Source organism: Porites lutea, chromosome 14, assembly GCF_958299795.1.
Source record: "Porites lutea chromosome 14, jaPorLute2.1, whole genome shotgun sequence".
NCBI classification, from domain to species: domain Eukaryota; kingdom Metazoa; phylum Cnidaria; class Anthozoa; order Scleractinia; family Poritidae; genus Porites; species Porites lutea.
In genome coordinates, this window is record NC_133214.1 from 17,460,550 (window position 1) to 17,474,335 (window position 13,786).

The following is a 13,786-nucleotide window of genomic DNA, read 5'->3' on the forward strand; positions in this document are numbered from 1 at the left end:
GAAAAAGCACCGGTTTTGCGGTTTATTCATTTTTTAAAGAGTTAGACAGAGCATTAGCAGAAGTTTAAAGCGATGCAATGTTCTGACCTAGTTATGTGATATGGGTACCATTTGTCAATAAAAGGTACACGAAAGAGGTACCGCTTTTCTGTCAAAGGATGTTAAAGGGGTTGGACCTCGAGGCGGAGCCTCTCTGTATGACACTTTGTTGAGTACCCACCCCCACGGGGCCTTTGAATGGGTTTTTTCCGATCCGAAAATTTGAAAGAAATACTGAATAAAAAAACTATGACACTTACTCTGCATTACGTCTTTGATTGCAAGTCGGAGGTCATCAAAAATCTTACCCACTCGGGGAGAGCCTTGGTTTGCCTTCTAAGTCTTCCCCGGGCGAGTGTGATTTTGTCCGGTACCCAGGCCTCATATACATGCTTGGCCGCGCGTTGGTCTGGGCAGATTTGATAGATTTGTAACGGCCATTTTTGGAGCCTCTTCTCTCTTCCGGTTTCACGAAATTTGCTGGGTTTGTTTCGCTATCTTGGGGAAGCTTCATGGTTTGAATATTTGAGACAGTTCTGTTTCCACGATCTCGGCGTTGTAATGTACCCTTGAGGTTTGAATTTTGTGAAAAACGTCGTGTTGGAAAGCGAGTCCATGTGATATGGCGGCTAGCGATCGAGCTTCATAATCTTTTTTCTTGAATGGAGGGAGGATTTTAGCTGATTTCCTGAAACTACCTTTGAGCATTGAGGACAAAGACAGCTAAACGCCAGGTAGGTGTCATAGATTTTTATTCAGTGTTTCTTACAATTTTTTGGATCGAAACTTCAACCCATTCAATACAATACTGGTGAGCTTGGGTGACCTGTGGCTAAAGGGTGTGTCACAATCAAAATCATTATAATTATACTTTAACTTATCACAAGTCATTATATAAAAAGGGGAAGAAAGGGTTACGAGTCCGCTGGCTTTGGCTTAGCTATAATCACAATTTACCTGTAGGCTAAAAGAATTGTAATAAAATGGACCCTGGTTATGAACTTTTAGATGCCTATTTTGGCTTCTGGCGTGTTTCTTCGTTAAAAACTTTACTATTTAAAAACTCCTTTACTTTTCTTGGGCAAAAACTTCACTTTACTCATGTGTATAAACGGGTACATTGTCACTGTGGGAAAATGAGGGACTACTCGCAGTCTACAGGACGACGGCAAACCTTGTGTGACAAGAGTAACAAGAATTTTGTTTGAAATACAATTTCGCCGAACTATGACAAAACACGCTAGCAATAACCCTGTCACGTTTGTCACATACGTGTTTTGCTGTCCTCCTCTTCAGGAATTTCTCTTCTTCCAGCTGTCCTTTTGCGTATACTCGCTAGTATGTTGGGTTGAGGAAAGGGTAACTGGAAAACTGTTTTAAATACTGGGAAAGTTGCCAATATATGTGTGGTGGTTCATATCATATTTGGATATGGTAATGTCTGATAATTTTTATAGCCTGCGTAGCAAGCGGTTCCGCGCGAGTTCGTCGAGAAAACTGGAACGAGAGCAAAAAAAGGAATGAAGGGGGAGGGGGAGGGGAAAAGATGCAAAGGCGTACAGGCAATTTCTTGCCGGGGTGGGGGTAAACCATTTGCCCCAAAAAATTCTCGCAAGTTGCCTAAATTTTTACGAAACAGTAGAAAAGAAACGAGGGCTATACGATACTGTACTGGCATATGAAGGTGGCTCGATACTGTAACAGTTTTTCAGGGTCAATACCTCCCAATTTTGAGCATAACTACGTCGCCATAGACAAACATTTGGAAAAATTGCTACCATAGTTTTATTAGATAAAAATGAAAAGTGGAACAAAGAAAAAGCAGAGTTCCCGACAGGATTCGAACCCTTGACACCGACTCAGATTTTTTCTTTGTCCCATGCTCGTGACATACTGATCATTTCGTTTTCACATTTGTTTCACCGAGCTTAAAATTTACCATCTTTCATTCTTTCTCCATACAGTGCGAGTATGCAGGACACGTGTCAAATATGAACCTATGAGTTCTCCGTAGCTCAAGTGGATAGAGCGACCGCCTGGTGTTGGGGAGGCTGATAGGTTCGAATCCTGTCGGGGAATCGGTTTTTTTTTTGTCCCACGTTCGTGACATGCCGATCACTTCGTTTTCACAAACTTAAACATTTTTCATTAAGGCTGGATTTCGCTGGCGACGGAGTCAAAGTCGTTTTCGTTTGCGGAGCCGGTCGCGATGACATTTCTTTGAAAATTTGGCCCTATATTTCTGAAAGTTAAAGGCAGAATTATACAAGACTTTGCACGCTTTATGAATTCACTGTGGTGAATCGATCTGTGAAGACATTTATTGTTTTTAACCAAGGGTTAAAGGGTCAAAACAACTCATCTTGCAGTACGGAAAATTCACGAAATTTCAGTCTTGTCCTTTGCTGCTGTTTTTACGCCTAGGAATACTCTTCGAGCAATGAGCGTAAGAAATATTTCCAAACTCCTGCGAAGGATTAAAAAACTCTGTAGATCTCCACCAGTTCTCGAGCTCGTATTTCGTCAGAAGTTCATAAATATTCTTCCAAAACAGTAAGGCTATGTCGTCGAAAGTTAAGATTGGTCCCTTGTAGAGTTTCGCTTCTTCTCTGCTTGGCCTGCATTTTGCAGTCCACGGCTTTGGCGGATAGCAGCAGGCGAAGTGGAACGACTTCATGGGTCTGTAAATGATTCGTCTAATATTGTAGGCGTACGGAAGTTTATTCCATTTGCCGGCATCTATAAAATAAAAGGAGAGCAAATCTTGGTCGTTTGGGCAAGTGTCTTTCACAGTGATTTCAAACCAAAGTTTCATGATCTCATCGAAGTATTTTTTATCGGGTTTAAACACGAGTAGTCCTCCGTTAAAGCATGGATCGATTACCCCTGGTCTTCCGCAAGGCACAGCTGCAAAGTCGTCTTCAATGTCAAACAATTCATCAATATTTGTCATTAACATGTAGTCGGCATCGGTGTAAATAATTTTGGAATAATTCGTGAATTTCCAGGCATGAAATCTGGTGTGTGTTCCCTTTATTCGTTGCTTTTTAAAAAGATCCATGTTTGCTTGACCGCCTAATTCCGCATCCATCCAGTTGCAATCTAGTTCGTCGACTACGCGAGTCTCCCAGCCAACACGTTGTAGTGCTTTCGCCGCTGTTCGGCTGACTCGCTCCGAAATTAACGCAATCATGTTTTGCTGACAAGAAAAAGTGCGAATTGAATGGCCTAGCACCAGTGAAGGTACAATTAAGTTATCGTTCACCAAAGCTGTTAGCCATGTTACATTGCTTCTTGGTTCAGCGTTTCCTTTGCACCATTCTTGGCCAAAGAGACTCTCCATCTGGTAAAGCCTCCATTCGTTTGTAGCAGTTTGTAGTTCTTTGTCTATAAACCTCTGTTTATCACGTACAATTTCTGAAAAGACGATATTCACGTATCTAAAGCCATACGCAATGAATATGGGCCTCCATGAACAAATAATGACCGTGAAAATTGCGATAGGGATAAATGACAACAGAAAAATCGTTCGCAACTCTATTAGATTCGCCATGTTGCACTCTCGATGGGCGATATTAATTATAGTCTGCTACATTTGCACAGCCGTTTTTAGTGTCGTCACGCAACGCTCCTCTGGGGAGGAGCGTTGCGGGAAAACCAAGACTCGGCTCCGGAAAACCAACACAACCAACGGCTGTTTTCTGTTCGGAAAAGCAAAAATTGCATAGAATTTTCTATACCTTGTATAATTTTCGAAGCTTAACTAATAAATTCCCTACGATTTTCTGAGGTTAAATATTTCCCCGGATTAAGCTATTTTTCACACTGAAATGTTCGGATTCGAAAATAAAAAATCCACCCCTTCGTAAAACTTTAAATTGCATCTAAAATTTTCGGGAAAATAATTCCGAAGCCCTGGTAACTTCGAATAGATTCAAGTTGTCCGAGGATGACCGAACAGAAATAAATTTTATAGCGCCAATAAGAGATTTGAAATTCAATGCATTTAGGAGGAAACCGTCGTTGGGTACCCCTGTTTATACATGAATACATAAAAATTATTAGACAGGGAGACTACAACAGCCGAACCTGAATTACAGTGGATCCCTCGTTGACAAAAAAACAAATCGTTGAAAAAAAAATTAGTGATCCGCCCGACCGTGAACGTGTGATTGCGTTACCGTCACCCAAGTATCTTTACAAATGATTCCCTTCACGAACGATTTTCATATCCGTTAACTACCTAGCCTGAATTTCATTCGATTACTTCGAGTCGTTATTACTCTCTCAGACATGTTTACATTTCATAGGCAATGTTATTTAACATATAAATAAAACGACTTTAATTATCAAAGGAACAAAAGCGTCAAAATTAAGAAAAAAAAAGCAGTTCTCACAATGTCCACAAGCAGTTCATGCTTGTACGTGAATTATTGTTTTTGAGTCAATTGACCACAACATCCATTTACACTGGAAATTCATCAGAAAAGTAAAATATGTGATTTGTAGACGTTTCAGTGGTAGTAAACTCGTTCTTTCTTGATTATGGACATACTGTGAGTCGCTTAATTTCCGCGTCACTCTAATTTCGCGATTTCTTTTATCGCGAAATTCGCGAAAATTTCATGTATAAAAAAGGTATTCAACATTTTTAACTTCAGCAGACTGTTGCTGTTGCTAGCTGTCCTGTGTTTGTCCAAGTGAGTAAAACACGATTTTTATGTTGTGGCTAAATTTTGTTTCTCACCCCCCCCCCCCCCCCCCACCCCCCGTCCTCAAATTTTTATTTGCAATTTCGGAATACCCGGCCACTCGTAGGATCGCTTTTTCTTAAAAAAAAAAAAAAAAACGTAAAAAAAGAAAACACAGAAGAACGAGGCATAAATATAATAGTTTCTTTTGTTAAATCTTTGATGAGATGCAAATCAGTGTTCAGGTACCTGATGAGATGCAAATAAGAGAAATTGAGTATGTATGAATTGTATGAATTGTATGTGATTGTGTGACGAACGACTAAGAACGTCTTCGCGGGAGTGTTGCGTGACGACACTAAAAACGGCTGTGTAGCAGACTATACAGATGGCAAATCATTACTGCAAGATGAAATAACCCTAGCCTCCCTCTTTTACAGCTTCAAAAGTCTATTTAACAATTCCTTTAATTCACAACATGACCAAATAAGATCAAATAACCTTAGGCAGCATCAGTAAGATATTATAAGTTGATTAATATAACAACCTCTGCTCAAAAGGCAGGAAAAGCCGTTTGGGTGCTGGATGTGGCGAAGCATGTTTTCCCCTTTCCATCCGTTCAATCGGTTCGATCACGTCTCCTCTAGAATGTCTCTCGCGAGTGACTTTTCACTTGCACCCGGTTGCTAAAGTGTCAGATAGCGCAGCCGCTATTCAACAGATAAACCACCCTCCAGTGGTAAAAGCATTATTGCTTTATCCACTGGGTAGAGATAGCATTATTACCCTTTCAAACAACTTAACTGGGCCCTCTCACGCAGACGTTCGTGGGTATCCATCCAGTTTTCCGTCTTACTGTGCTTTTTAACAACACTGCAAGGGGGCAAGGGGACTGCATTCTGCGTGCCCAAAAAATCAGAAGTGTTTCAAGTTATTTTGTCCAGAGTAGCAGCCCTCCCACCCACAAGTTCTTAGGGCTCTAAAACCTCTTCCTGCTCAAGGAGTGGGCATGATCACAGGAAAAAATAACAGATTCCCATTTTTGGATATTTTAGGGTATTTAAAGAATACCCACAAAAATCCCAAATTTGGAAGAGTGAGACAAGTCCCAACCAGGGAATTTGGTTGGGAATTCCCTTGTGGGGACTTGTCTCACTTTGCCAAATTTGGGATTTTTGTGGGAATTCTTCAAATATCCTAAAATATCCAATATTGGGAATCTGTTATTTTTTCCTGTGATCATGCCCACTCCTTGAGCAGGAAGAGGTTTTAGAGCCCTAAGAACTTGTGGGTGGGAGGGCTGCTACTCTGGACAAAATAACTTGAAACACTTCTGATTTTTTGGGCACGCAGAATGCAGTCCCTTTGCCCCCTTGCAGTGTTGTTAAAAAGCACAGTAAGACGGAAAACATGCCACGTGTCATCTTACATGAAAGGGTTTGACATTTACATGTTTGAGCGGTCGCTAAGCATAACAGATAATATGGCTTCCTTCGCTGTGATTCCGATCTCCTGAATGCGCTGATATTCTGTGCAGTGTGTACGACCCTCCCCCTTTATTCGAGTGAAATTAGTAAATAAAAGCTTTGTAGAGGAGTCAAGAAGTTGCGGTTTTCTACCGCTGAGGGTTTACGGATATATTGCTCAAGCAATCAGCATACGTTGTATTTCCAAACTCCTGCCAAGGACGAAACCACTCTGTAGATCTCCACCAATCCTCAAGCTCGTATTTATGTAGCAGCTCATAGGCGTTTTTCCAGAACACCATTGCAATGTCATCGAAGGTTAAAATAGGGGAGTTAAAGTTATAAGCTTCCTCCCTGTTTGGTCGACATTCGGCAGACCATGGCTTGGGCGGATAACAACAGGCGAAGTGAAATGACTTCATCGGTCTGTAAATATGACGCCTGATGTTGTAAGTGTAGGGAAGTTCTTTCCACTTATTAGAATAGTACATGTTCAGCAGATCCTGGTCGTGAGGGCACGTGTCTTTCGCTGTGAGTTCACGCCAGAGTTTCATCATTTCTTCGTGGTGTTTCATATTGGGCCTAAACACGAGAAATCCCGCATTGAAAAACGGATCGACAACGCCGGGTCTACCACAAGGGACGGCTGCAAAGTCGTCTCCAAGATCAAACAGTTCGTCTACGTTTGTCATCAACATGTAATCAGCATCGGTGTAAATAATTTTAGAAAATTCTGTGTATTTCCATGCGTGAAATCTGGTGTGTGTTCCCTTTATTCTGCTCTTCCTAAAAAAGTCGAAGTTTCTCTCGCCTCCTAACGTCGCTTCCATCCACTCACAGTCTAGTTCTTCCACAACCCGAGTCTCCCAGCCAACACGTTGAAGAGCTTTGACCATTTTTTTGCTTACTTGATCTGAAATCAACGCAATCATGTTTTTCTGACAAGAGAATGTTCGTATTGAATGACCAAGAACCAGTGAAGCGAAGATTAATTTATCGTTCACTAAGGCGGTTAGCCATGTTACATTGCTCCGTGATTCAGCATACTCTTTGCACCAATCCTGACCAAAACGACTCTCCAGTCGATACATTCTCCATTCTTTGTTAACAGCCTCTAGTTCATTGTCCAAAAATCGCTGATTATCGCGTACTACACACAATACAATGAGCTTCGTAAACCTGTAGAAATACGTGACGAAGATTGGCCTCCACACGGCAATGAAGACCACGACAATTAAGACAGGGATTAATATCAATAAAAGGCAAACTTTTCGGAGTGTTTTTGAGCACGACACTGGCGATGAAGAGTCGTGTTCCTGTTGGCAGTTTTGCTGATCAGACATGACGCAGCGACTCACAAGAAGACTTATCGCAGTACAATGCATGAATGAGGCATGCATGTATGTTAATTAGTGCGTGTTACGGACTTGGATGCCGTTACAGCGTGACATCGGGTGACGTGAACTTGACGTCTTAAGCGTTTTCGTTTTTCTATTCTGAAAAGTTTCTCTTTCAATCGATGGGGAACTATAAAGCGTTACCTTCTTTTACACTGCGGAGAAATTTTTAAATTTAAATTGTTGTTTGACCTTGTATCGTGATAGGGTTCAAGATCAAGAGCCATGCAAGATCTAATATTATGTGCGAATGTAGAGCTCGCCTCAAGGCCTGGAAATTCATGTTGTTCAGGTTGATTTGGACCGGTTTGCTCCGATGACTCCACACAAATCCTTCTAAAATTGGGGGCTTGGATCATAACGTTAACGATCCAATCCTATTTTAGAAGAATTTATGTTCGCAAATAACGTTGCTTATATCTCCTCACCAAGTTGCACCAACAGACTAGCCTGAGTATCAGGCGTTTCTGGGGAAAAGGGGAAAGATGGAAAATCTCCTCTCCCCTAGCCCCTTAGGAAGGTCTGATACTCAGGCTACCAACAGACGGGCTGATTTTTGGCAAGTCCACATTTTCATCGTGTTTTATGCCAACCAATCACAAATTTAGTTTTGTGACGTCATCATTCCCTTCTCTATGAATATTAAATAAGAGAATTTGGGGCTATATCGACATTCTCTGTTTGATAAATTTGCCTATTCTCATCACCTATCTGTTGGACAATGTATTGGATATTCTAAGGGTAAGCTACATGAAAGGGTTAACTCCTAGAACAAGTTATGGAGAAATTGTCTCTCTAGCTTTTAATCTTCGGATGAAATACTATCGTGTTACCATTCAAATGAAACCTCTTCAACAATACTTTCGCATGGTACGTGTAGTTCCAACTTTTAAGTCTATGGATGAAGTCCTAACATGTTACCATTCAAATGAAACCTTTTTGGCAGAACGTTTTCATGGTAATATTTTTCTACGGGGATTTTACCGAGAGAAACTTCAATGTTTTTGTGAATTTCTTCCTTGGTCACCACCTTATTGGAGTAGAAAGGGCTAACCTCAATGGAGATAAACTAAGGGAATATAAAAAATGAAGCTAAAACTTTATTCGTTTTGACAATTGGCAACTATACTATAGCTTCAGTGCGATAAAAAATGATTTGCTGGTTTGCACGTGACGTCATGGCGGCCATGTTTGTGGTGAAAGAATAATTTAAACATTTCTATCCTCTGGGAGCTTAACTCCACTTTCATGCAAATTCTTTAAAATAATTTTTAGTGTATTGACCTCCAACGTGGCTGCAATGCCAGGTGGTTGCGAACCAAGAATAGAACGATCTATTACAATTTTATCTAAATTGAAAATAACTTGATATCAGCTTATTCCTTTTTATGACGTCGATTAGGTTGCTAAGGAAATGACTCAAAATAAAATGAAAATATTTTACTTTCTTGCAGTACTGTATGTTATTACTAGTTGAAACTGTAATAAGTATCGTATCCAAACGGGGAGATAAACCTATAGTTTGTGATGTTCGTGATATCCGTTTGAGCTTCAGTGTGCAGGAGAATCTTGGAAGGCCAGAATACCTTTTGTAGCGTTGTTTTGCGTCTTGAAACTTTGAGAAAAGCATGGTTTTTTAGGATAAAAGGTAAGGGGTGTGGATCAATATATTTATCTCAAAAAGCTAAGTGCAAAAGCGTCTTATTAAGTGCAAATTTTGAAACGTGAGGAAATTTAGCCACTTTTTAAGGTGATAGTCTATAGTTTAGACAAGGTGCATAGTCAGAAATAGAAATGGCCCACTGTGAGTCTTGTCAATAAAACTAATGATAATGCCTTTAAAAACGGCTTCGAAATTCAAGAAGTTGATATGAAACATATAACTGAAATGACCTTTACTTCACAAAATAGTTTTTTAAAAAAACGAATTTAACCTGAACAAATTGAATTTTTTGTCTCCTCGGGTTTATTCCAAGACTTATCGTAGAAGAACTTCAAATAAATTTCATCTTTTATAGAAACAAGGACATTGAACTGTTAGCGGTGGCAAAAAAATTGTAATCAAGAAATTCGAGTTGCTTTCCACAAAACAACACCAAAGAGTAAGTTACCCCCTACTTTTCTCAAAACTTTTTCCACGCTGCGCTTTTCAAAAGCATGCACCTGTAAATTTTCGTTTAAATTTAGCACTGGTTTGAATCAGTTGCCACGTAATGTAAAAGCTTGTTAATTTAAACTCATAGTAGACAGAAGAGAAATTGGACGGAGACTGAACCAGAAAGAAGCTTCAGACTCTAGGAATTGTTTCAATTCTACCGAAATTTTGTTTTGGAAATCAAAATTTTTCCGCGCCTTAAAAAAGGAAACGATGGAGAATTATTGTGTCGTGGTAAGCGAAGAAATAGCTAAATATCTCTGAGATTAAACCAAACCAAACGACTCCTTGCAATTTTGGGTTTCTAAAATATGCAACAATAAAATAGTGAACCATCCGCCGGAAGACCCATCGGAAACACACATATGTATGTTGTTCATTAATGTTGCATGATTCCGTTTTCTTGTGATCTTAATTTAATTTAATTCCAAACTAAAATATTCTTAAATCAGGAACTTATTATCCATACAATTAAATATATATCTCCTGACTTAGAACTGGATTTGCGGCTGTCTTGTTGGTCACTGATGATAAATTGCAAGTTTAGGAATCCATTTGTTATTTTAGGCATTTCATTAAAAGCTGCTAATAAATACTTTCCTTTGGCGCTGAATGTTATACTATAGATCATGGCTCTGTGAGGAAACTGCTATTTAACTTACAAGGAATAACCTGTTGTTTCTTATTAGCTTGCGACTGCACGCCCTCTGAAAGGTAATTAAATAAAATAATTATTAGCCCTCACTCTTGACTCACAAGATAGGTCAAGGTCTGCTTGCCTACCCCCCCCCCTGGCTTAATTTTCAATGCAAATGTTGCTCTCGCTTCCAAATACAGACTTGACTTTCGGCTAAATAAGTTCTCTAAAAATCGTTAGGCTTTAATTTAGGGACTTATCTAGTGGCTTAAGTACATAAACTGATCACTGAACGATTTTGGAGTTATTCTGCAGCCATCTTGCAACAGTAAAAACTCAACCGAATTAGTGTTTAAATAAGTATTAGTATTTTGAACGGCAAAACCACGACTGACATACCAATGAAATCAGTAGCCAGTTCTCCGGAAAAAGATCCATACCAGTAAAAAAAGACAAATGGAAAAAACATAGTGAGGAAACAGATACTTACGAACCAGAAGAGAAGAAGCGTAATTTAGTGTCCTTGGCTTAAATTTTATTTAAACCAAGGATAAAATTGAACCACAAGAAATACTTTACAAGAAAGTTGTCTTCGTCTTTTTCTTTTCACCATGAGGATAAGAATTTATCCAGACAAGAGCGAGGAAAACAATACGTTAAAGTAAACATTTACAACTTTGAAACCTATTCAGACCAATACCCACTCAACTTTGAGACTTTTTCTAACATTTAAGGCCCCATAAATTTGGCGACAGATTCTTGTTCACGCGACAGGAAGTGGTCCCAAAGCAACCATTTTCCGACAAATATTGACTATTGCCATGGGCATAATGCATTTCCTTATTCATGTTGTTAAAAAATTTAAAACTGGAAAAAATTTTTACTTCTGCTAAATGATGAAAATTCCAAGATGGCGGATCTAAGATGACCGCCATTTGGAGTCATAATGCAATTTTCAGACTATGTGATGTCATTATGTCACGTGAACCTTTTTTTACTTTATAGAGGAAGAGGCAAATTCCACTGTTTTTATTTCTTCCCGGTGACAATAGTCTTCTGCTTTTCCAGTCTTTATGCTTATGTTATTCATCGACTAATCACTGATAGAAATGGAGAGACTATAACATAAAAGCAAATTGTCAATTAAGATGGAGGGAAAAATAAATTTTTGATATCATACATACAAAACAGGTTTTAGCAAAATTATTTTTTACTATCAGGTGGAAATGTTTAACTAAAATTATCTTATCTTCAGTTACAGATAAAGAAGATGATAGATGTTGTACTAATTAGGTTAATTATTCGTACAATATTTTGAAAATGTAAGTAGCACTGGCAGACTGAACAACTCAAGATGTTTTCGTTCTCAAGCAACGTCGGCGTCTCTATCTGGAAACGAGTTTTTATAAACTAATGAAGAATGAGTGTAAAGTTGCTATATCTCTGAAAACGGATGGAACAAAAGGAAGAGTGAATATCGTTTTTTTTTTTTTGAAAAAAGGTTAATGAATAATGCCAGTGAATTTGAATTGAGATAATTCCTCGAAAGAAACGTTTAATTACATGTTTTTGTTTCTCGTTAATAATATTTTTTCGCCTTTAAGTTTTTAAAATTTATATCTTATCAAAATGTTCATAATTGTATATGTTTTGTTTGAAGTATTTGTCATTTTCCCGTAGGGCGTTTAAACACCCATTAAATTCTGTTTGTATTCTCGTTGTCTTTGAGATATTTGTTTTCTTCTTTTTCATACAAAAATCCATTTCTCAGCACGAAAGTGATTTTAGCCATTACCGAACTGGAGATCTCTAACACTAACGGCAACAAAAGCAAAACAAAACAACATGATCTTGTTAAAAATAAGTCATGAAAGATAGATTAAGTTTGTCTAATATATATACTTTTTCCACCAAGAGAGAATGAGCTCATTCCCCCTTGTTTTCACTAAATGTTTTCCAGACGAAAAAATATCTGTCATTATTTTTTGTATACTTTGTCAATGTTTTAAGTGTTTTATTGCCTGGTGAACGGCAATACTCAAGATTTATTTACTTGCCGCACAAATATGAACACTGTTAACGAAAGAGTTAAATTTCAGTGGGAGAATGCCTCAGTGAATTTAAAATACGAGTCATTTTGAAAATGACTTTAACAGAATCACCTCAACACCTCCAATTTTTGCACAGGTTTTTAAACCCTTCAAGCCCAAATATCCACAAAGCAATTTTTCCAGACTATCGATCTTCATATAGCTTTCCTTAAACAATAAGTTGAGAGAATTTAATCAAAGATCAGATGCTTTTTCTCATTGGTGATCATTTTGTTAATTCTCACAGCCTTGGATCTTGATAATGTATGGAGATTGTTAGGAGAAAATTGATTTTGGTCATGGAATGTTTTGATGAATTTTTCCTCTTAATAAGAGTGAACCTTGGTCCTTTAAAATGATACAGATTCGTGCTTGTGTTCTTTATTAAAGGGATAAAACTTACGGTTCCTACGTGATTATCAAGTCTTGCAGATTTGTCTTCAATTTCTGAACATCGGCAGGATTTCTTTCCCCAAACTCTACATTAGTCTAAATTCTCAAGCCCAAAAAACGCAGACGAAAACGCAGTAGAAAAAGAGTCTATGCATTTTAATTTCGGAACAATATGATTTAACGAAAAACTATACGTAAATCATGGTGTGTTTCGAATTGTTTCGAATTAATTCCCGGATTCCAAACGATTTTTAAGTATCCTTGACTACATACAAGCCCTGGTATAAACAGTGTTCAGACTAGGCTGCCTTTTCCAATTGAACAAATCTTGACCACCTAAAAACATCAGTATCAACAAAAATAGCTCCTGTTTGCCTTGATACGTTTTGAATTTCTTCGTTGGTTGTTCGAGGTAAAAGACACTGATTACGTCGATATTTTCAGAATAAATAAAGAGATGGATAACTAAACAGCTATCCTTTCTTTTCCCTGTAAATTGGCGATCATGGGTGCAAACATAAAAGCAAAAATGAATGGAGGTCGAGCCGCTCCAACAGGGCTATACATAAACATGCAGATTAAATATTGGGTTATAAATCAGCTCCACTAAAAATTTTATCAATTTATTCATCTGGAAATGCGCAAGCCAGGAGCAAAAAGCCCAAACTCGGAACGTAGCCAACTAGTCTAAATGGAAGTCTGAAAAAATAAATTAAAGGAAAATTTAACACGTGAAATTGCCAAAGAAGTATAAGATACTGCCGGTGTTATGTAGTTACTCAGTCATCAGCACATGACTGATGATCATGAAGATTTCCCGCCAATTAATGATGCGCCACAAGACGCCGGTCATTATTTCCCGCCATTTTAGCAGGAAGCCGCCAGCCGCGGCTAAATTAGACGAGGAAGTTACAGTAA

The 13,786-nt window shown here is 38.5% G+C and overlaps 2 protein-coding genes across 2 annotated transcripts; both read right to left on the reverse strand.

Annotated features, from left to right (window-relative positions):
* Positions 1-1,949: 1,949 nt before the first annotated feature.
* On the reverse strand, positions 1,950-3,598 carry LOC140924420 (glycogenin-1-like). The gene has a single exon (XM_073374451.1). It carries the CDS (start codon positions 3,590-3,592, stop codon positions 2,429-2,431), a length of 1,164 nt encoding a protein of 387 aa, XP_073230552.1. The 5' UTR covers positions 3,593-3,598; the 3' UTR covers positions 1,950-2,428.
* A 2,361-nt stretch (positions 3,599-5,959) lies between these two features.
* Positions 5,960-7,567, reverse strand: LOC140924194 (glycogenin-1-like). The gene has a single exon (XM_073374231.1). The coding sequence runs from the start codon at positions 7,537-7,539 to the stop codon at positions 6,346-6,348; it is 1,194 nt and encodes a 397-aa protein (XP_073230332.1). The 5' UTR covers positions 7,540-7,567; the 3' UTR covers positions 5,960-6,345.
* Positions 7,568-13,786: the final 6,219 nt, after the last annotated feature.